At 44.6% G+C, this 23,637-nt stretch overlaps 1 protein-coding gene across 6 annotated transcripts in view; it reads left to right on the forward strand.

Moving 5' to 3' along the window:
• Kat6b (lysine acetyltransferase 6B) overlaps window positions 1-23,637 on the forward strand; it is a 175,643-nt gene that overhangs the window by 138,957 nt on the left and 13,049 nt on the right. For all 6 annotated transcript variants that reach the window (XM_013123169.3, XM_040735984.1, XM_040735985.1 and 3 more), the window contains exon 12: window positions 1,530-1,623. In XM_013123169.3, coding sequence (XP_012978623.1) covers window positions 1,530-1,623 — 94 coding nt within the window. The remainder of the gene's footprint in view (window positions 1-1,529; window positions 1,624-23,637) is intronic.

Consider the following 23,637-nt stretch of genomic DNA (forward strand, 5'->3'; position numbering starts at 1 on the left):
CTTCCTTCCTTCCTTCCTTCCTTCCTTCCTTCCTTCCTTCCTTCCTTCCCTCCCTCCTTTTCTTCCTTCCTTCCTTCCTTCTTTTGTCTGTCTGTTTGTTTTGAGACATCCTCAACAAGGTTTTTCTATGTAGCCCTGGAACTCGACAGAGACTCACCTGTCTCTGCCTCCTAGATGCTGGGGTTAAAAGATGCTCCACCACACCCAGCTTTCTTCTTTTCATGTGGTTCCAAAGCTCCTCCGTGGAGGGCCCGTGTTAGCACAGCAGCCACTTACTTCCTGGGCTATCTCCCCGGCCCAGGAACATCTATTAAGAAAGGGTCAGAGGATTGCTGCTGGATTACATTTCAATAAGCTCCCCAAGCTGGGAACAATTCTGGACAGAAAAAGGAATGGCATCAAGGATATAAATCCTCTTTACCCAGAGTTCATCTCTTTTTAGATAGAGTGACCCATTTATCTTACTTTGCACAGTAAAATTAATTATTTGAGCCTTTGCCACTGGCATACACGTTCAGTGATAGGCAATTTATCTTCTAGAGAAAAGGCGCTCACATTGTTACTTCCTCTTCATATTTTAGGATGCCATAGACAGCTACAAATACACAAAAGTTGGGGGCTCATCTTCTTTCACAACGAGATCTTTAATTCTGCCCTGTAGACTTTCTTCCACAGTCGTTTCCTGTGGTCTTTGAAACTGGTTCATTAAAGATCTGGGTGTTCTAAAGTAATTCTCTGATGTTGTTCTATTTGTGGTCAGCCTCATTTATGGTTTATATTTGGTCACAGCACGCACAGCTTTAGAAGCCTCTTCCAGATCTTCTCTGTGTAGGTTTTGGTGGCATCTGTGTACTGTGAATAAAATATTACTGCCCTGATGCTGCAGTCCATGAAATGTCGAATTCTTTACTTCTTAGAGCTGTCTCTACCCAGTGTCCTCCTGGCTTTAGACTGTTGGTAGTATTTTGGTCTCACTATTGTCGAGAGGCTTTGGGGTTTCCGGTTGTCTTTGTTGTTGTTTGCTTTTCCTGGTTTGAGATGCAGATTAATTATTTCTCTAGCTTTTTACTTTGCCTTCTTATTCACAGGAGAAATGCATTTGTGCACACCTACTCACACGTCTACTATTGCAGTCTCCCTGGGGCGTTTGCTCAGAGGCAGAAGACAGATTGTTGTTGCAGAGTTGTAGATTATCATTTAGCAGGGCTGCCCGCCAAATCCTAGCTTACTCCACGGGTGACTCCGCATGGTATTTTCTCCATCTCTCAGGCCGTGTGACTGTTGGTATTGTTTTACTCTGTTCACCTTTCCTAGATTTGTTATCTGTATCATATGGTCCTGACTTTGTAGAATAAAGACATGGTTGAGAAGCACATCCAGAGTGGATGGTTTGTTGTCGCTTGATAGTTTGATTAGCACAGGCCACTGTTTCACCTCGGTGGACAGTTTTACAAGGATGGCAGCAGGTGCAGAGAAGTGCCCACTACAGCAGAGCTCTGACACACTTGATCTGTTTCTCTTTCCCTCAGGAAAAGCTTTGCCAGCAGAAGTATAATGTCTCCTGCATAATGATCATGCCCCAGCACCAAAGGCAAGGGTTTGGACGGTTTCTCATTGATTTCAGTAAGTGAAGTACTTTTATTTTCATAGTAGCTGATGGTTGTTACAGGAAATAGTACCACATAAAGCTTTATTTAACCTGCTGTGTTTTTTATCAATAGATAATGAGTCTTCTATTTATATTTACATGAGTTTTAGAAGATCTTCCTCAAGTGAAAAATTTCCTGCCACCCAGTTGTTACACTCTAGGAAACTGAGGATAGATCTCGGCACAGTGCCACTGGCTCAGAAAGCCACTCTCTGAAATGCACTGGTAGACTCAAATTCCAAGTGTGTCCAAGTGCTTGTGCTCATTAGTAACAATAGGCAATCATTTATGATTAAAGCACGTGGGATCGTTAGTTACAAGGCATATTAGCTTTCTAAAATTTTGTCAAATAATTGGTGTGGAGCAGAGGAGACCAGGGGTATCGCCATTAGAGAAACAGCCTCCCCACCTGAAAGAAGGTTGGTACTCTGTTCTTTTCCCTTTTGCTGTTACAAAAGTTATTAGTGTTTGTATCAAGAAGTCCTTGGTGCTGGAGAGATGACTCAGAGGTTAAGAGCACTGGTTGCTCTTCCAGAGGTCCTGAGTTCAATTCCCAGCAACCACATGGTGGCTCACAGCCATCTGCAATGAGATCCAGTGCCCTCTTCTGGCCTGCAGGCATACATGCAGGCAAAACGTGGTGTATGTACGTGGATCTTCTGAGCTTCTTTGGTTAAGAGTGGGTGCTCGCGATAATGCAGTGGCTGTCCTTGCTTATACTATATTTGATGAGTAGATGTGAGGTTGAGAGCACATTTGGAGAGTTGATTCCAGTTATCTAGGGACAGTAGCGTGCGAGTCAGGTATCCTATGATGATGGTAGTCTCTGGCTGTATGTCACTCAGAGCCCTGTGCATGTTGATACATAGATTGTAGTTCCTCTCCTTGTTGGCTGGATAAAGAAAAATTGACTGTGTACAGAAAATACAAGACCCTCAATGTAAATATGCTATGAGGATCCATAAGGAAGTATGTTGACTCTAAATCTATATCATTAGATACTGAAATGTTGAAGTCTGTAGATAAAATAATCTAACAATTTGGGACTGATTTGTATAGTTTACTGACACAGAAAGAAAAAAATTTTTTAATTTGAGTTTGATTATTTTTATCCTTTCAGATAACATTTCCAGTCATTAATTTGTTTTCCTAAAGTCTTACAGTTCTTCTGGCCTAGCCATCCAGTAGACTAATTATGCCAAGGAGCACTGCCTTGCTAGCTCACTAATTTTATGCTACAGAGTTCTAGCTATAATCAACGTTTTTCTTCTTCTTTTTTTAGTCAAACTTTGATGCTTTCATGCATATATATAATGTACTCTGATTATTCCTTCTTCCTCCATCTTTTAACTCTCCCTTTCCCTTGTCTATCCCTCGCCTGCTGCTTCTGAATTCATGTCATGTTTTTGTGTCCCTCTGGATTGGAACGTGTGTGTGGCTTTGGCGCCTGGTAGTGGTATACCAGTGGGCACGCAGCTGAAGCCAGTGGCTCCCTGCTGCGAGTATCTCTAAAGGAGAACCGTCTTCTTGTGCTGCTGGAGTGTTACAGTCACCATCCATGAGGTGCTCTTCTGTAACTAGGCTCTCTGGTGTGCATCACAACTGCAGGGCTAAAACTTGTGACAATTATTTGTGTGCCGCTAGAATACAGGGACTTCAGTTGTCGATTTCCTCCCCCTGGGGTACCTTGAACATGCCCCCATTTCTCCAGCCTTTGCCTGCGCACCCCCTTTCCTGATGTGACCATTCTCTTTCATGCTTGCTTGGTAAGAACTCGAGAGCCTTCTTTTGATGCTGTCTTCTTGAGGTCTGCCTCATGCCTTCTCAGCTCCGTTCTGCACAGCCATACTGTCTGCCCTTCGTGGTAGTCATCAATGCCGTGCTTCAGAGTTACCTCCTGGGGTACTTCCTTTGTATCAAGTAGCATAGTTCCCATAGCAGTCTGTATTAGTATTGGACGTGGGTCTGTTGACATGATTGAAACCCCAAAGTGATATGAAGATCTCTAAAGTGAGACCTGGATTGTAAAGGAACTGGAGCCATTGGGTTAAAAAGTCAAGCTCAATATAGCATCATGCGTTTAGCACGGTACAGAATAATCTGGCCTCGTGGCCTTCTATGCAAATGAGCAACCAGACCTTCCCTTCTAGTACTAAATCTTCATTTTAAACTATTTTAAAAGTTCAGTGCAAGACATGAAAAAACAAGGTGACTTGAACTTTTCTTTCCTTTCAGACAGGGTCTCACATTATAATTCTGGCTGGCCTGGAATTCACTATGCCTTCCAGGCTGACCTTGAACTCCCAAAGATGCCTGCCTCTGCCTCCCAAGTGCTAATATAAGAGTTGTGCACCGCCGGGCGGTGGTGGCGCACGCCTTTAATCCCAGCACTCGGGAGGCAGAGGCAGGCGGATCTCTGTGAGTTCGAGGCCGGGCTGGACCGATAGCCTCCAAAACAATACAGAGAAACCCTGTCTCGTAAAAACCCAAAAAAAAAAAAAAGTTGTGCATCACCATCCCCCAGCCACCACACTGTAATTTCAGACGTGAAATACAGAACACAATAGGACATTTTCTCGGATATGTAGGGTGATGTGATGAATACCACCCACCTGGATGTGACTTGAATCAGTTTCCCTGACAGTCCCGTTGTAGAACCATTGGCATTGTTTCTCCACTGGAGTGACTAAGCCGTGTGATGAAAGATCCCAGTATGGTTGGAAGAGAGGATGGGATGTGGCTCAGTGTAGAGCTTGTGCCTAACAAGCATAGGCCCTTGAATCAATCCCTGTTGACACTGAAAGGGGTGGGTGGGAAGTAGTTCAAAGGGATTGGTGTTCTTCTCTTGGAGTTTTACAGTACCCAAAAGAAAATGGGAACTTGTGTAAGTGAGCCCAATAAAAATTCAATTTAAAACCAGAAGAATTCCTTGGCTGACCATTTTAAAGAAGACAGAGAATACTGTTGAAAATAAATGATAGCATCTCCTTGGGAGTCACTTAAAATAACCGTAGATAAATATCTTTCAGAACTATTTCAATCCAGTCTTTTACAGGAGAAGGGAGGGGACGGAGCACATGACCTCTCGTCAATTTTCCTCATAATTCAATGCTCTGGGTAAGAAAGATAAATGGGTTGGAAGGTTTCTAAAGTACGTTCTGTTCAGTTAAAAGGAACTCTTGTTGGTTTGGGTTCCATTGTCTAAACCTGGGATCTTTTGTCCAAAGTTGCATCTTTATTAAGTCAGATGAATTATAAAGTAAAGAAGTCCTTGTCAATAACGATTGCTACTTAGGCAACTGAGACAACATGCGGGCAGAGGGAAGCATGGCTGCCCAGCTGCACTTGGGCTGTAGCTGTGGTCCAGTCCAGGCTGCGTGTGCATGAAGAACTGAAGGCACAAAGCTTTGGCCTGTTAACTAGTACAGTAAGAAAAGTTGTTCCCAAGACCAAATGCTGCCCTTAGAAGTTGTCTCTGTCTGTCTTCTTGGACCACCTACCTGAGGTTTTTGAAAGTGACATTTCCCAGGAGGCAGTTTGCACAACTCAGCCATAGTGACTAAAGATCCCATGCCCAATCTGCTCATAAACTAACTCATGGGCTTTATGGCAGCCCCAAAGTTAACTTTTTCAGGAGAGCATAATAGACTGAGGCTGAGGAAGATACCATATCCTTTTCTCCTGGATTCTGAGATTTCTTCCCCTTTAGTCACAAAAACTTTATAGCCCTCCTACACACACACACACACACACACACACACAGACAACTCTCCACCCTCACCAGACATGTCAAGACTTCAAAGAAGACCACGTCCCACAAAACTTCTGTTACTCTTTGCCGCCCACAGACAAGGAAAATAGCTGTTCTTCCCACGGAGTGCAGCTAGGCACTGGCGTGCTAGAATGTTCCTTCCCGAGCCCAAGCCTGCTCCTGCTGTTCCTGCTGCCCATCAATGCCTAATATTGTTTCCCTCTTCATTTTGAAAGAAATGTCAGCCTTGAGAGACAAGTTACAAAATTGTGCCTAGAATTTCTTTATAGTCTTTCCTGGATCCCCTAGGCTTTTGCATTTATTGTGTATGATCTTTCGTTCTCTCTCCTCTCTCCCACATTTGTTTCCTGAGTTGTGGTGAGGGTGAACCACATGGGTTTGAAGATGCTCTTCTCCGTGCCCCCCACAAACTGTCAGTCAAGAAACTCCTTACTGATGCAGTTTCTCCTGCTGTCCTTGCTAACTGGGAAGATCCCCAGTGCAGGTTCCTACGTTACATATGCTTCTTCTCTCAGCACATTTAGTCATTGGGTCTCCTGAATTTCCTGAGATCTGGAGTGTGTCTGCCTGTCCATTTTAAAGTTACTTCCTTGGATACCATCAATTGCACGAGTCTGTTCTGGACAGCACCTGCCTTTCCTTTGGGGCTTCTCTGATGTTTCATCATTATTAGATTTGGGTGGTAAGCTTGGGACTGTAAAAGTACTTAACCTGAGCCAGGCGGCGGCGGCGGCGGCGGCGGCGGTGGTGGTGGTGGTGGTGGTGGTGGCGCATGCCTTTAATCCCAGAGCTCAGGAGGCAGAGGTAGGTGGATCTGTGTGAGTTCAAGGCCAGCCTGGTCTCCAAAACTACACAAAGAAACCTTGTCTTTAAAAAAAAAAAAAGGTGCTTTCCTGGTTACAAGGCTTTGATGGTACCTGCCACATATACCGCTGTGTAATTAGTGTCTGGTAAGAAGACACCTTGAGGGTGTGTACATACCTGTGTCTTAGTTTCATTTATGAGGTTTTTGTTTTGTTTTTTAGTTTGGTGTTCCCATTGACTTTCCAGCCAGCAGTGGCTATATATGCAGCATGTTTGTGTATGTAGTGTGCGTTCAGAGCTAACAAGCCAGGCAATACGTTGTCAGTCCATGCTCAGGACTGACATACTCCAGAGCGGGAACACATCAGGAAGCATGCTAGATGCTTGGGCCACTACAGACATACTAAAACTCACAGAGTCCAGCGCCCAGCAAGGGGTCGCATTAGAGAAAAGGCTAGTGAAGGTCACTGGGCATGCAGTCAGGGTGGTGTGTAGGGAGAGGAGCCTTTGGAGCTCCAGTGTCCACAGGGCTGATAGAGAATCAAGAGTCCAGAAAAACAAAGGAGACCAGCATTTCAGAGCTACCAGTGATCCTAACACAGCTGGCATTTCTAAACTACACCTTAGTTACACACGTGAAACTATGAGGAAAGTGATTTGGGGAGCACGGAGACATCAAGAAACCTGTCATGGATCTTCAGTCCTTAAGTAAAACGTATAAGAGGTCTACTCGGAGGACTGTAGCTTAAATAGAACTAAAAGAAGGCAGGGCTGGCAAGGGGCCTGGTGGGTAAAAGTGCGAGAGCTTGATAACCTGAGATTGACCCCCGCGATGGGGAAAGGAAAGACCTGAGTCCAGAGAGGTCCCACCCCCTGCCCTATGGTAGTGTGTGTGTGTGTGTGTGTGTGTGTGTGTGTGTGTGTGTGTGTGTTAGACAATGCTGATGAGAAAAATTGAAGTGAAAACAAAAAAATCCAAATGCAGTTTTTAATACAAAGTAATAAAAGACACTCAGTGAAATTAATTTTACTTTCCTTGCTAGCACTGAAAACCTACTAAAATTGTAAATTCTTTTTTTTTAATTTTTAAAAGATTTATTTATTATGTATACATTGTTCTGTTTGCATGTATCCCTATAGGCCAGAAGAGGGCACCAGATCTTATTATAGACAGTTGTGAGCCATCATGCGGTTACTGGGAATTGAACTCAGGACCTCTGGAAGAGCAGCCAGTGCTCTTAACCACTGAGCTATCTATCTCTCCAGCCCCAGGAGTTGTAGATTCTAGGGTCAACAAGATAACTAGGTAAAAGTGCTTGCTTTGGACCCTGATGGCCTGACTCCTGACAGTTATCTTTATATGTACTCTGGTGCCTATGTGGGCTCACATCCACGCAGTGATGAGGGTGATGAAGTTATTAGGTGGTGGGGTGTCTTTCAACACAGCTGGACTACACAGTGAGACCCTGTCTCAAACACCCAAGTGAAAAAGAGTGGGCTGCTGCTTTTCTTTTTTAAGAGCTTCCACACAATTTAAGTAAAACTTAAAAATACTCTTAAGCAGAAATTTCAATCTTATAAAGACTGATTTTATTTTTCAAATAAAGTTTAGTGCTGACTTGTCTCTTGTAAGAAGTAGGGTTTGAGTTCCCCTGGCAGCTTTGTCTGTTGCTACCAGGGCTGTGCGGAGCCACTAGCCTGTCTCATAGGACAAGTGAGGGGAGCATGTGGCACACATCCCCTCAGAAACTGTTCCTAGCCATGCTAGGTCATGCTCAGACCCCACACTTCTCTAGGGAGGGGTTCTGGGCATCTTGCATATGTGGGTGACTTGGGGCTACACATTTCCATAGGTGACCCAAGAATGGGCCCAGGTCACTAAAAATAGTTGAGGTGACCAGAATTCTAATGCCTGTCCTCCTGTCCTGGAAGCCAGGTAAATTTGGTCCCATGCACAGTGGGCCATGGTCTTAAAGTTCCTACTAGGGACATATTCTTTCTTGAGTGGACTTCCAAGAAGATGAGTCGCCCCACCATTCTGAGCCTGATAGGCCATATATTACAGGGTGTGTTTAAGAAGGGAGAATGGCCAACTCTAAGGATGTTTTGTGGCTGAAAACCTCCTCTGTGGAGTGTTGCAAATTGAATGAATGGTGATACTACAGAATTCACATATGCAGTTTTACTTTAATACTTAGCTCTTAAAGTGGCACCAACCATTTTAAAAAACAAAACACAGCTTTCCTCTGAGCAGATAGAAAGGCTTTGTAAAGTTCCATAGATATTATATATCCATGCTGGGTTTTGTCATTGTCTTTCACCAAAAGAAAGCTTTCTGGATCAACAAGTGAACACCAAATTACCACAAGAACTTGATGAGCTCACTGTCTTGTAGCACATGTGGTTCTTAGGAAGCAGGAAAGGAGCCTACTACACCAGTATGTGGCACATCCCTTCCCAGTGATGCTGGCCACCTCCCCTCTGAGACCTGGTCACCTGTTGGAAGGCAGGCTCTCTTCAGAGAGAGAAAGGATTGCCATTCTCCACTGCCGGGCTTGGGCAGAGAGGAGAGAGGGGTGACGAAAGCCACATTTGCACTCAGTCGGTTGAATGTCCGTTACTTTTCCCTGATCAGATAGTCTGTCTCTTGTCGAATTTATTTTGGAAGGAAAATGCCAATGTTAGTCCTCAGAAACTGCCAAGCAAGCTCTCACTGCTCATTTTCCTGGCAGCTGTCCTCCCAGGCCAGTGCGGTCAAGGCAATCGCGGAGAAAAATAAAATATCCTTGTGAAGTGGTGCCCTGGTCCTTCCCAGCTCTAAGACAGGGACATCTCCCTTGACATTTGGAAGGTCCTAGGCCCTCAGGTATCATTGGGTTTTTGTGGGTTCCTGAAAGACTTCTTTTGATCTGTGTAATCAAATGTGATGATAACATTTTAATAGATGCTAGTCTGTAATATAATAAGGAAAATGACTGTTTTCCTTATTTTCTCATTGTAATATGTTTCACTAAAAGCCTTTGCCACTACTGTTTTAGTACATGAGCTGGTGTATGATGTATTTTAATATGATAAAGATAATATCAAGGCTGAAAATTGAGTTTGTGGTGATTTATTCAACGGCTGACTGTTACCAAATGCATTGAAATGCATTGCATGAGGCAATGCAGCCAGTGGTTTATTTATGTAGCTTTTTCCAAAGAAACTAAGTTTGTCATAAATATGAACAAATAAATAGTTTGTATAGAATAGTTTGTATTCATTGCTTCTATGAAAACATTGTAAATATGAAACATACGGTCTGCATTCTCATTTTCTTCTGAGAGCTACTTTTTGCTTTATAGAGCTCAGAATTTTTCAGGTTTTGGCATGCAGGTGGGTTTTGTTGTCAAGTCTTTGTTCAGATTGCTAAGCAGTAGGCATTTTCAGTGAGTCATGTTGGAACCCACAACTGGACAAATTCCATTCAGATAACCAGTGAGCAACAGCCGGGTCAGCCGCAGTTAAGTGGAGTCTCGGCAGTGGGGACCAGAATTGGTTCGGTGTTGACAGGGCTCGCCACACAGCAGGCATGCAGTAAAGATCTGGTAAGGAAATGAAAGAATGCCTGACTCTTTCCTCTGGCCCGCTGGTAGCACCTCCCAAGTACACCCGGTTAGCTTCTGACACAATCAGTTCTTGCCACACGAAGATCTTTGTTCGCCCTTCTACAGACATGTTTCACCTGGAGTTGCAGGGCTGTCCCCGGGGATGCTGACAGGAAACTATGTGATGCAGTCCTTGCCGTTTGGGTGGGGTGTCAGACGCAAGGGTCTTTCCTCCTCCCTGAAGTGCTGGGTGTGAGGGTGTGCGTGTGCACGAGGCTCCTCAGTGAGAAAGGCTTCCAGCTCCCTTTCACTGGCACAGCTAAGGTAGCTTATTTGTAAGGCAATTTCCCCACTGTTAGAGCAAGATCACACACGCTTTGTTCTTTTGAGGTGGGGGCGGTTCAAGACAGGGTTTCTCTGTGTAGCCCTGGCTGTCCTGGAACTCGCTCTGTAGACCAGGTCTCAAACTCAGAGATCTGAGATTAAAGGTCTGCACCACCACCAGCAAGATTTTGTTCTTATTGGTTGGAGTTAGTGCTCTGCCTGGTTTTGGTTCCAAGATGACCCTTAGATGTATTTTCCAACTTAAAAGAGAATCAATCAGTTTGATTTAAAAATAAGTAAATAAATAAGAACAAAGCCATTCTACTATAAAAGGTTGCCTACCCCTTCAGGACAGTTCTGATAACAAAGATAACTCAGATGGTCAGAAGATTTTGTTTTCTCGCTTGCCCCTTCAAAAAATTTTTATTTTGGAAAAATAGTTTTTCTTTATTTGCTTAGAATTGTGTTAGAGAGGCCGGGCGTTGGTGGCACACGCCTTTAATCCCAGCACTCGGGAAGCAGAGGCAGGCGGATCTCTGTGAGTTCGAGGCCAGCCTGGTCTACCGAGCTAGTTCCAGGACAGCCTCCAAAACAATACAGAGAAACCCTGTCTCGAAAAACCAAAAAAAAAAAAAAAAAAAAAAAAAAAAGGAATTGTGTTAGAGAAATGCAGTTAGGGATCAGATTGCCCTACCAGATTTGTGTTTAACATAGTTTTATGCTAATATCATACTACTACTGTCAAGTCTAACCATATAAAAGTGTATTTTTAATAATTATGTTGAATCTTGTTTTGGATTAACAATAAAGAGGAACCTTTTTCAAAAAAGTGTTTTATTGTTTTTAAAATACATAAGAGTAACTGAGTGTTTTCAAAATTGCATTATTTATATAACCATTTGTCCATGTTAAAACAAGTACACAGCACAGCTATGCTGTCAAAGCAGCCAAAAATAATGTTGCTAACCCTGTGAGAAAATGTAGTGCACGTGGTTCTAGGAAGTAGGTAGAACTCTTTGTGTGGGAAGGGTGCTCTGCACTGAGGAGATGGCCCACTTGCTGACAGTGCCTGATGTAAAAGTGTGAGGACCTGAGTTTATTTAGATTTCTAGCGTCCCATGCTAGCGCAGTGCCGGGTGAAGTGAGGAGCAAGGAGAAAGGGCTAGATAGATGCCTGGTGAGCCCCAGGTTCAGTGAGTCCCTGGCTCAAAACATGAGGCAGAAAAGAGCTCAAGGAAGACATCTAGAGTTGACCAAGGTTCAAGAACGTGTCTCTGTCATTCTGGGAAGTAAGGAAGTAAAATTTATTAGGGTGCTATCAGAAGAACTCAGGAGTTCTTGTTAATAAAGATGACTATAATTGACTGAAACATATTAAATTCAGAAGTTACAATGAAGACTAATCTGAACAATGAGAAGGACCAGGTCATTGTCTTGAAACTGGTAAATGAATGCCTTTCTTATATGAGCTGTAGCACTAGGTGACCAAGTGGTGTACAAGGAAAGCGTCTATTCATGTACGCAATCTCCTCCCATGAATTAGCGGGTCCACACATTGAATGTCAGTAGCTTCTGCTGTTTTTTAGAGGAAATGACGCAGAAAAACACACCGAGCAGTAACAAGCATGCCACTAGGGGAGCCCCAATATCAAGAAAAAATAGAGTAGGAGAAATCCACACATTAAAATAACATTCTTTTTTTAATGGACAAAACTGTATTAGTACCTGAATATTTTGGTGGTAAAAGTCTAACAATAATAATAATAGGGGCTGGAAAGATGCCTCAGTGGCTAATAGCACTGGCTCCTTTTCCAGATGACACAGGTTCAATTCCCAGCTCTCACGTGGTAGCTCACAAGCATTTATAACTCCAGTTCCAGAGAATCCATGCCTTCCTCTGGCCTCTGTGGGCACCAGGCATGCATGTGGTGCACAGACTTCCATACAAGTAAACCCTTCATAAAATAAATAAATATGAAATAGTAGGAATAATAAAGACCTATTGAGGATTGCCAGAAACAAAACTTCCTGATAATGATTGCTGATGAGAGAGAAGAGGGGAGATTGCCTGGGACAAGCAAGGTTCCCTGGTACAATCAGCAAATTCTATGTCATGGACCTAGGTGACAGTTACACAGGCAGTAGCCACTAAGTAGCCAATCCACTAAGCTGTACATTGTGTATATTTTCTGTATTTGTGGGGGCATGTTTTGTTTTAAGCCATCGTTTTAATGTGGGAGGTCACACACCTGTAGCATCCGTTTTATGATGTAACTCTTAAGACTGGACAGCCTTTTATATTTATTGGTGGCATTCCATCGGGGGTGTTGTAAAGAGAGAGAGTTTTTCACCTTTACTGCTTTACACAAGAAACGTTGGTGCTTGGCGCCAGCTTCCTGTCAGCCTTTGCCGCAAATATCACTAGACTCAGATGGTCAAGTGTGAGTCTCTTAGACAGTGGCCTTCCTATGAAGACATGTGACCCCAGCTCCAGGGCACCATTCCCTTCTGTTGGCCTCCATAGGCACCAGGCACTCACAGGGTGCACAGACATTGCGTGTGGACAAACATAAGAGTAATAAAAATGACTTTAAAGATTCTGTTTATGAAGATCCAAGTGAACAAATACAGCCCTGGCAGACACTGCAAGAGTAGAAAGAAATTCTCTTACCTCCTTCAAGGATTCTGGGTTCAATGCACTGGAGAAATTAGGACAGATGTCTGGGTGTTTACAAAATGGTGCTCGCAGAAGAGAAAATGGAGGGGGAAAATGAAGCTGAGCTGGGTGGGAGGACACCCGGAGTTGGTCTGTGGCGTGTATTGTGTGTACACTCACACTCACACTCTCACACACACTCTCACACACGCTCACACACACTCACACACTCACACACAGCCACACACTCACACACTCTCACACACAGACATACACTCACACACTCACACACACTCTCACACACAGACATACACTCACACACACTCTCACACACTCACACACAGACATACACTCACACACTCACACATAGGCACACACTCACACACACTCACACAGGCACACACTCAAACACACACTCACACTCTCACACACACTCACACACAGGCACACACTCACACACACTCTCACACAAGCACACACACACACTCATAGACACACACACACACACACACACACACACGATGGCTTTCTGTTCTGTCCAAAGTCCTGCCCTGTGCTATGCCCCAATGCTAGATATTGTCCGTGAAATCAGGGACATTAATGATGCTTTTTCCTGCCATAGCAAAAGGTTCATCCGAGGCCCTGCCAGCCTGCCTTCCGCTCTGCAGCTTTTCACTTGTCCCGGTTAGAAGCCTGCAGACCATAGCAAGGATTTTTAGCGAAGAGATAAAATGAATGGTGCTTGTGAGTTTGTTTTAAACATCATTTAGATAACTTCCCTGAAGAGGAGTTGCCAGGTTTCAGTATGACTGGAGCTTTTCAGAGGATTTTCTTTGAAATACCTTTCTGCCAGGTTTTCATAAATTAACTTTCTTTGACTTCATCAGACATAATTAAATAGCTGCTAACGGGTTAAAACCAAGGGAGGAGTGATTGTGTATCTCAGTCTCCCTTTCTCTACAGATTGTGCAGGAAGTTTGTTTCTGTTCTTAACCACTGAGCCAACTCTCCAGGCCCCTGTTTCTGTTCTTAAGCAGGCTAATTACATGAAACAGTTATATAATTTCCAGTTCAGTGTGCTCACCCATAATCACACACTCCCACCTTGGTGTATATAGCCTCCTGAGTATGGGCACTGTCCTTTGACTGGTAAATGATGATTGCTATGTGATCATTTGCAGTATAGCATTGAATTGAGTTCTCCATAATGAAACTTTAGCTATTGCCATGTGTTTGAGTTCCTGTTATTTACATGGTTTGTGGCTCTTGGATTTAACAGTTGCCTGGTAGTGAACAAATTAAACTCCCTGAGCTTTGTCTCTAGCTAAATATGGAGAGCAGCGTCTTGGGCAGCCTGGTCAGAACAGTACCTACAGTGCATGCAGATACCCAACCACAGAAACCTTCACTGTGTGTTCCAGTTCTCTGAAAGTTGGAGAGTTGGTAATTAACAGTGACCACACAGTATAAAGACAAGTAGAATGATAACATGATATTACGGCCGATGCTGTGTTCATAGTAATATTCCATTACTGATGCTGCTGTTACTCCACTCTGGCAGCTTCCAGTGTTAGCCTCAATCTGAACAGCAGACAGAATGTGTCTCATTCAAGGGACTCAGAAATGTACTGTCTGCAGGCTCAAAGATGAGTCATTGATGTCTTCTAATGCTGGACACAGAGGTACACACCTATAATGGCAATGCACTGCAGGCTGAAGCCATTCCCTGGCAAGATCCTGTCTTTACAAAATAAATCCTTAGACAGGTGGTGGTGCTTGGAGATCTCTGTGAAATGGAGCCCAGTCTGGTCTATAGAGCAAGTTCCAGACCAACTCTAGGGTTATGTAGTGATACCTTGTCTCAAGAAATAATAAGTCCTTGTTAGTGCTTCAACAATACATATAACTAAAAACCCTGCTAGTGTGATATTGCATATATTCTTGTTTCTCCCACTGATGCATGTAACACAGCCAGACTAAGCTTTGAAGTCCCTCCATGACCACCCTGGTCCCTCACATAGCGTGCACTCTCACGTTGGCAGTGGGCTGAGCTGTAACCCTGACACAGCTGTGGGCTGCCAGTGACTGTGCCTCAGATGTGTTCAGAGCATTTAAGAGGTGAGGAAGGAGGAGTACAAGCATGTGTCTCCATAATCTGGCAACACTGACGGTGATTCCGAGCCTTCCGTTTAAACAGTCCATCAGTCAGGTCAGAGAAGGGGCTGGGCTTTGATCTTAGAAAGTTGTCTCAAAGGCTGACAGCTGCTCCTTGAGAAGTACTTTGTTTGAAGACAAAGGGAAAATGGAAAGAGATTTGTTCTCCCACTTTTTCCAAAGCTGTGCTGTTTACAGTCTGTGTTTGCCTTGTGAAAGCTCAGTTTCTAGGCCTGGGTGCTGGTGTGTATACACACTCACATGCCGGGGTCCGGTCTGTATCAGTCCTACGCCATAGGGGTCATCTATCCTGCACTAATACCTTTGGGACTGTATTTGGAACCAGCCGACAGCCCCGGTTCTACCCTGAGATGGGGAGTGTGGATCAGGGAAGTCCAAGCTACCCAGGGTTAAGAAGGACAAGACAGAGACATCTTGTCATTTCAGGAGGGCTCTCAGTCCATACTGGAGACACTGGTTTAGTCAAGCATCCTCTTAAATGGCTTTCTAAAAGCAGAAGACAGATTTATCATGTATATAGGGCTGACTAGGAAACACTTTGTTTAACCCTAGAGATGGTCCTAGAATGCACATACACAAACCCTCAGACCTCCACAAGGCATGTCTCAAGAGTCTTCAGGTAAATCTCACTGGCCCCCAGGCACATCTCACCAACCCCCCATGATGGGTGTAGGGCCTATGTCTATTGATACTCCAGGCCATCTGGAGGTAACCATCCGATACCTAAAAGACAATATGAAATTGAGCTAAGGCGTAATACAGAAATATCATATTTGGGCTGACACTCACACGCATGCACACTCTCACACGTGCACACACAGTGTATTTGGAGGGTCATGAAGGAGAAAAGTAAATAGAGTTACACTTCTAACTTCCCAACCTGTCTTCTGGAGCCTGGTTTTATTTTTGTAGTGTTGGGCTCTGGGCCTCACCTTGCACATTCTAGTAAGCCCTCTCCACAGAACTACATCCCTACCCAATGTCCCCCTTTGAACTGCTGCTGCCAGTAAGTTGCCCATGCTGGCCTTGAATTTTAAATCCTCCTTCCATAAACTCCTGAATAGCTGGGATGTAAAGGCTAAGCCGCCAGGCTGGCTCATGAGTCTGATTCGGAAACAAGGGCACAATCCACACTAGCGTAAGCAAACCCAGCCACACCCAGTTGGGTTGGACACTCCGAGATGTTTAGGTATTGGTCTCAACTAGATCCGCTGCCCCTGTAGAGCTTCGGGCCTATAAAAGTGGCTAAAAGGAAGCCCAGCTTTCTTACAGTGGTGGTACTTACCGATCACTTTGGGTGTGGTATCTCAGCACCAGCCATTTGCTGAAAGTATGCTTTACAACAAGTGTGAGTCTTAGTGCTTTTCAGTAGGAAAGTCTTGTCAGAAGTTTGTGCTTATGTGAAGTTGTTCAGGTGACAATCCAAGGAGGGTAGAGAATAGCAATTTAGGGTGCTGTTTTGCTGATATATTAATTTTTAGAATGTTTTTTAGCCTATAGTGTGGTTAAAAACTTAATTTTTTTTCTAAGAAAAGAAGTTTAAAATGCCAGATTACTTCTTATCTTTTCCTTTCTATAAACTTTTGCTCTTCCTAAAATATTCTAGAATTTAAAATAATGTTATTACATTTAATGTGTGGGGTGTGTGCATCCCTGTGCAACAGGAGCACATGTTGAGGTCAGAGAGCAACTTGTGGAAGGGAGCTCTCTCCTGCCATGGGGGCCAGGGTTCGATTCAACTTCTCAGCAAGAACTTTTCCCTGTAGGGCATCTACCTCCCAGAATTTAAACCCAGTGTTTCCTGTTTCTGTCAAAAGCAGTGACCTCTAATCCTCTGTCATCTCCCAAAAAAAAAAAAAAAAAACTGGCTCTGAGGGACAAATCAGAGCCTGACTGATACTTGGGAAAGGCGGTTGACTTTGTGAGCATGTTTGTGAAAACACTTTTAGAGCTTTTTTTACAATTTTAAAAATCCTGAAATGATTTTAGTTTGGTCATATGTGATATTGCAGAGTATTCATCTCTCATTCTACACCATTTTATCCTGTATCCCAAGGCTTTATTTCCCTAACAAGAAAATTATGGATTGAATTCATTTTATGATTGATCATCTCAGGAAAATAAAAATTCTCTGATAACCTGAACCAGGATCTATCTGGTAGTGACATAACTTACACTAACAACTGTCCTAGTTAGCTTCAGCTGTCACCTTGACACAGCCCAAGTCATCTAAGGAAGTCGTAATAGAAGGATTGCCCAGTTAGCTTTGCCTGTGGTGATGTCTGTGAGCAACTGTCTTAATGAATGACTGCCCAGTGTGGCAGCACCACCCCTACACAGGTTTTATTAGGAAGATAGCTTAGAGCCGGTGCTGGTGGCGCACGCTTTTAATCCCTGCACTCGGGAGGCAGAGGCAGGCGGATCTCTGTGAGTTCGAGGCCAGCCTGGTCTACAGAGTGAGTTCCAGGACAGCCTCCAAAGCCACAGAGAAACCCTGTCTGGAAAAAAAAACAAAAAGAAAGAAAGAAAGATAGCTTAGAAACCAGATGTGGTGGCACACACCTTTAATCCCTGCACCTGGGAGGAAAAGGCAGGAGGATCTCTGTGAATTCCTGGCATATATACATAGTGACCTCTAAGATAGCCAGGACTGCTTGAAGAAATCCTGTCTCAAAAAATTTAGAAAAGAAAGCTATCTGAGCATGACCCAGAGTGAGCCAGTAAGCAGCATTTCACCAATGGTTTCAGCTTCAGTTCCTGCCCTGACCTGTCCCCAGTAAACCTCTTCCTAGAAGGCAAGCCAAATAAACCCTTGTTCCCTAAGTTACTTTTGTTAGAGTGTTTTCTCACAGCCACAGAAAAGGGAAGTAGGATGAAATCAATCCTCAGTTGGGTTTAGCTGAAAGAGACTTGAAACGCATCCATCCCACGAGCCCGCTTACTGACTGATGCTTTACCTTGTTCAAGTCTCTCACTAGACCACTGGGCACCACCTTTGACATGGAGTTGATGCTGTACCCCTTTAAGATCCTGGTTTAAGGGCAGTCCTCAAGACTTTTACTTAGTAATATATATATATATCTGAAATCAAACTGTCCTAAGATAACAACAGTTGAGATTGACATGAAGTTTTGTTTGTTTGTTTGTTTGTTTGTATAATCCTGGAAGTGACTTTACTGTGTGGATGAGACCCGTAGCTAGACCAAGGCCAGGGAAGGAAGCCGAAGAGACCCCCCATTACATTGGGTGATCAGGTGACTTGTTGTAGGGATTTGTGTCTGACCCTCAGGCTGCTTCATGCAGCAGATGCTGCCTGGCCATGAAGCTCAGGTGTATATCACATGTGTAGCATCCTCCATGACAGGTACTATAGCGGGAGAGGAGTCCCCTTTCCTGCCGTCTACCCTGTGAGTTGGGTAGCTAAACGTAACCTCTTCTTTTGGTGACTGATGCAGATTGGCAACACCTTCAAGAGCCTCCACAGCCATTTGAGAACCACAGAACCTTTTGACAAACCCCAGCATGGTCTGTAGGCTTGAACACATGTACTAACTACATGGTACCAGTGGGTCCGTCGCCAGTATAAGCCTCCTTTAGGGAGGGACTTGAAGAAGACCATTCCTCTCTGGAATAGTTGTTGGGCAGTAATTCAGTAGTGGCCTCATTCCACATAACTTAGGAAGGGCTTAACACTGGAGTGGTCTTCCCGGAAGCTAGTGCATCTTTGAGACTTAGAGACCCAGGACAGCCAATAGACATTTCCCAAAGACATGCTGTCTCTACTCCCTTGTTTTCCCTGGCTCAGCCATTTTCCCAGGACACACTTGAGTCTTCTAGAATATGTGAGTCTTTGTTATATTTGTCTGGGGACAGCTCATTCTGCTAAAGCCCAAGGCAATCATTGTGTTTGTGGTTTCATGGGCTAGTTGTTTCTTCAGGGTAGTCATTGAAGTTAAGTACTTGACAGCCAAAAGGAATTTGGGAGCAAACTATCTTTGCTGGGAATTTTCAGTAGCTAATTTCTTGAGATTATTCCTGAGGTCATAGAAGAAGGGCCTCTGTCGTTAATTAAATTTGCATTTGGGTGGTGGGAAACCTAAGACAGTAGGGTGGTCTTCGGGTAGCTCAAGCAAATGTAGGAATAGGAAGGAGTCTCCTCTCACTGAGGCTCCAAAGAACAGTTTGACTTTTTTCTGTCCGCGTTCTCTTTACTTCCCCTATGTTAGGGGTCTTTAGTCATCTAAATGATTATCTCTAGATTATATTCACTTAATAGCTAATCTTTTAAGCCCAGCACTATCCTATGTGCTTCTTATTAACCTATGTAATGCTTCCAGTAGCTGGAAGAGATAAATGTGACTATTGACTGCCTAGTCTGAGTGAGAATTTGGACATACACAGAGACTAAATAACTGCCCGTGGGACCACACACAGCTGTTACGTGGGGGGTCCTGCATCCCACTGTAGTGTTGTAGCTGCAGAGTCTGTGCTCCTGACTTCTTGTGAGCTGGCACTGTGTCGTCCATAGGTGACAGTTGTGAAGCTCTCATGGTCCTGGCCCAGCTTGTAAAAAGCTCCCCTTTTTCATAGAGTACAGCTGGTCTCAAAGTTCAGTCCAGGCAGTCCACAGTGCCAGAAGTGTTTCAAAGTAACTCCACTTTCCCTTTAACTCTTCCTCTTTCATGACTATAAAGTGGCACTTGCCAGAAATACCATGACCTGTGATAAATACAGCAGATTAAGAAACAAAGCAGACATTAACTAAAATGTAAAAATGTAAAGCAAGCTTTCTCCTCAGTTTTTTGTTTATATTTTAGAAAATACAAGGAAGGACTTTTTATTATCTAAAATTATAGTAACATCTTAAGGTTTATTGCTGTTTTAAAATTAATAAATGTCACTTCTCAGTAAAACCAACAGATCTAGTCTTTATAAACAAAAGCTCTTGGGAGTCTCAAATAAGGGTTTAAAATACATAGTCCTGAAGCCAAGATAGATGTCTTAGAACCCCTGATTTAATATGATACCCCCCTCAGTATCTTCTAAGTTGGAATTCCTGTTGTAGCCAGAGTTGCTTGCCTGCAGTAACACCCAGGCATGGAACAGAGCAGTCAGCCACTCAGTGACTCTAGCTAAACTGAGCCTGGTAGGGCTCCATATATCCCATCATGAGCCTGGTAGGGCTCCATATATCCCATCATGAGCCTGGTAGGGCTCCATATATCCCATCATGAGCCTGGTAGGGCTCCATATATCCCATCATGAGCCTGGTAGGGCTCCATATATCCCATCATGAGCCTGGTAGGGCTCCATATATCCCATCATGAGCCTGGTAGGGCTCCATATATCCCATCATGAGCCTGGTAGGGCTCCATATATCCCATCATGAGCCTGGTAGGGCTCCATATATCCCATCATGAGCCTGGTAGGGCTCCATATATCCCATCATGAGCCTGGTAGGGCTCCATATATCCCATCATGAGCCTGGTAGGGCTCCATATATCCCATCATGAGCCTGGTAGGGCTCCATATATCCCATCATGAGCCTGGTAGGGCTCCATATATCCCATCATGAGCCTGGTAGGGCTCCATATATCCCATCAGGCATCCAGTGTTTTTCCCACTTCACAAGCCTTTGTAACCAGCAGCTCCAGAGTGGTCCTCGAGGACACAGACCTTAAGTCACCTTTGGGGCCTAGTGAGAGCACACGTGCTGCTGCCCCAGAGATTCTGATTAATAGCTTGTGGGGTGCAGAGGGCCTAAGAAGCCGCTCTTCTAGTAGTCACTGGGTGTTTAGTCTAGTTGTTATGTAATTACATAGGCCCATGGATTCATGCACTGAATTTAAACAAAAGTATAGACAAGTCCCTCTTATCCATCCCAGTGATTAAACTGCCATTCACCCTCATGGTGACAGTGCTCTAGCCCAGGAAACAAATGACAGACAGCATGGCCCAGTGAACTGCCACCTCCAAGGAGCTATGTGACTAAGGCATCCGGTTTCCTGCTCTCTAAGCTGCCATAAGTCCATGGCCTGGTGTCACTTCCCAAGCCTGCAAAGCCCAGGCTGTCTTCTGACGTGGGTCTTCCGGTGCAGCCTGCTAAGCTAAACGGGTGTTTGGTGGAATGCAACCCTTGGAGATCACCTTCCCCTGAAAGCAGCCAAAGACTGAATTCACATAATCCAGACAGATGGGACTGGGCTGCAGTAGCTAGCCCACGCTTATACTTTGGTGTCTGGGGACGTTCATGTGGTTTGGAATCAGATGATGACATGTGGAAGTTTGCAAAGATGACAGGTGACACTTTTGAGGAGGGAGACCTTTATCTCTGCCACACCCTTGCCTGAGAACATTTTTTCTCTCGCTCTACTAGATCATCTTGAATAGGGCTTGTTCAAAAGGAGGGGATTTTCATATAAATGAGCTTTGCATGCTGATTTTCATTTATACATGTCTGCAAAAACTTCATCTAAATTACTTACTTCCTTAAAAGTAGATTTGTCCTGCTTTCCTGGAGGTAGTTAATCGTTTCGATCTCAAGGCCTCCTAAACAGAGGTGGAGGGTGCTGGGCCCTGGGCTTGCCAACACTACAGCACTCACTTCCCCTTCAAGAGGATCATCTCTTGAACTAACACGTAAGACTCAACACTGACTCGCAGACACTGTGCTGTGTAGAGATAGCTAATGTACGTAAGGGTCACTCAGGTTTCAATTACAAAGCTCCACTCATGAGTGAGTGCCACTCACCAGCACCTTTGGCTCACAGGCAATTGAGAGGAATAATTTCACCAGCGGTTAATTCTGCTGCAGCTACTGGGATTTGCCTTCCACACTTTGTTTCCATCTGAAACAGTAGGTTTCCCAGGGGTAGTTGACGTTTTCTGATTGAAAAGTACCCTGCATTAAGGAGAGGTGTTAGCACGCCGTGGGAATCTATTCACCAGGGGTGTATTGTACTTGTTTCAGATGCTTCAGGACAATACACCGGCTTCCAAGATAAGTGCTTTTTATTTCCCTGCATCTTAGATCAATTATTTGGAATCTTTTTGGTAAGTTAAATTTAAGAGCTTAAACCATCACATCTCTGTAATTACTTAATAAGTGAAATGTTCTTACCAAAAATTACTGTGTCTGCTCTATATTGTAACTGTGCTTTGAAGAGCCAGGAGGAAGTAGGAAGGAACAAAAGGTGGCGATAGGCCCCTTACCTGACATGCATGCTGTGAAGGTCAGCATAACTCAGTGTCAGCAGCTCAGCTCCTTCCAGGCAAGCGCCTGCTGCAGGGGATGACGCGTATAGTCTGTCTCCTGTCCATTAGTACACACCCGGTAGGCATGACACCTTTCTGAACTGCACAGATTATCGTTCTGCATGTGATTTCACTCAACTATAAGAAATAAGAAATTTATTCGTGGTCATTTTTATTGCTCCTGGTGGATTCTGTTTAACATCAGAGCACCCTCCTCCAGGGGGAGCCCTTATAGACTTCCAAATGGCTCTTTGCAGAGGTCCGTTTTCTTCCCACTGACTGTCAGTTCCTTGAGGGCTCTAGATTCCTAGAGAAGGAGATGTTTACTGCCGGCAGTCAAGTATCTTGGGGCATTGGCTTTGTGTGGTGTGTGGTGTTGGTACATGTCATCCCTGAAATGCGAGCAGTAGGTTCTGACTGAAGCTGGGGTTTCCAATTGTTTGTTCTCAGCACCCTGAAAAGTGTCCCTCCCAAAAAGAGCTTGCACGTTCTTTACCTCCTCTCAGCTCTTGCTTGCACAGCAAGAGGGCGTTTGTTGAGAAAGACCGGAGGGCTCGGTGCCTATGACACATTAGAGCTCGTTACCCTGGACTTGGGAAGGAGCGTCAATCATAGCCTACCGTCAAGGGTTTACAGAAGTGTCCTTCGAGACAGCCTTTTAACATAGGAGGAGTTGCTGGGAGGGTTATGCTCCTATGCTTCCCAAGGATCCAAGTCACCTGCTTGCTTGAGTGCCCTCACCCTTGTAGACTCAGGGGCAAGAACAGGAACAGCTAGGTAGGATGGGAGGGCGTTGGGAATTCTGGCTGCTTCCCTCTTAGTTCAGAGTAGGGAGTGTGGGAACATAGAGACAGGCCAAAGCACGTGCTTCCTGGGTGTGGCACCCTGTGCAGTGGGGAGCATAGGTGGAGAGAGGATGGGCTGCGCCACAGCCTTCTGCTTGTGCACAAACCTTTCTCATGGGCCATGCTACACCTCTGCCTCCAACAACGGGGTTCACATGAACCAGTGAGGGCTGGGAACCCCATAGTTACTGCAGGGAACTTTTAATTGTGGGATGTCATGGGCAAGGAGGACAGCTCTTCATCGTTCTATGGTGTCGCCCTCCTCCCCACACACAGGAGCACAGAGCTGGCCCCAGCTGACTGAATGCATTCTCAGACTGTGGCAAGCACTCGGAAAACCCGACATCAGTGTGCCAACTCTGTGCTCTGAGATCGGGGCTTCCTCCACTGTTCTGGCAACAGCACTCCCCATGTTGACAGCCTCCCTGTGGGCTGGCGTCAGCGCAGCAGCCACCTGTGTTAGCGTTCCGACACTGCTGTGAAAGCAGCAGTCTGAGCAGAGTGACGCGCCGACAGTGGTCTGACTCTAGAACCCTCGTGCTTGTTTGCATTCAGTCGGATACTTAGACACG

Source organism: Mesocricetus auratus, unplaced genomic scaffold, assembly GCF_017639785.1.
Source record: "Mesocricetus auratus isolate SY011 unplaced genomic scaffold, BCM_Maur_2.0 Super-Scaffold_100053, whole genome shotgun sequence".
Lineage (NCBI taxonomy): Eukaryota > Metazoa > Chordata > Mammalia > Rodentia > Cricetidae > Mesocricetus > Mesocricetus auratus.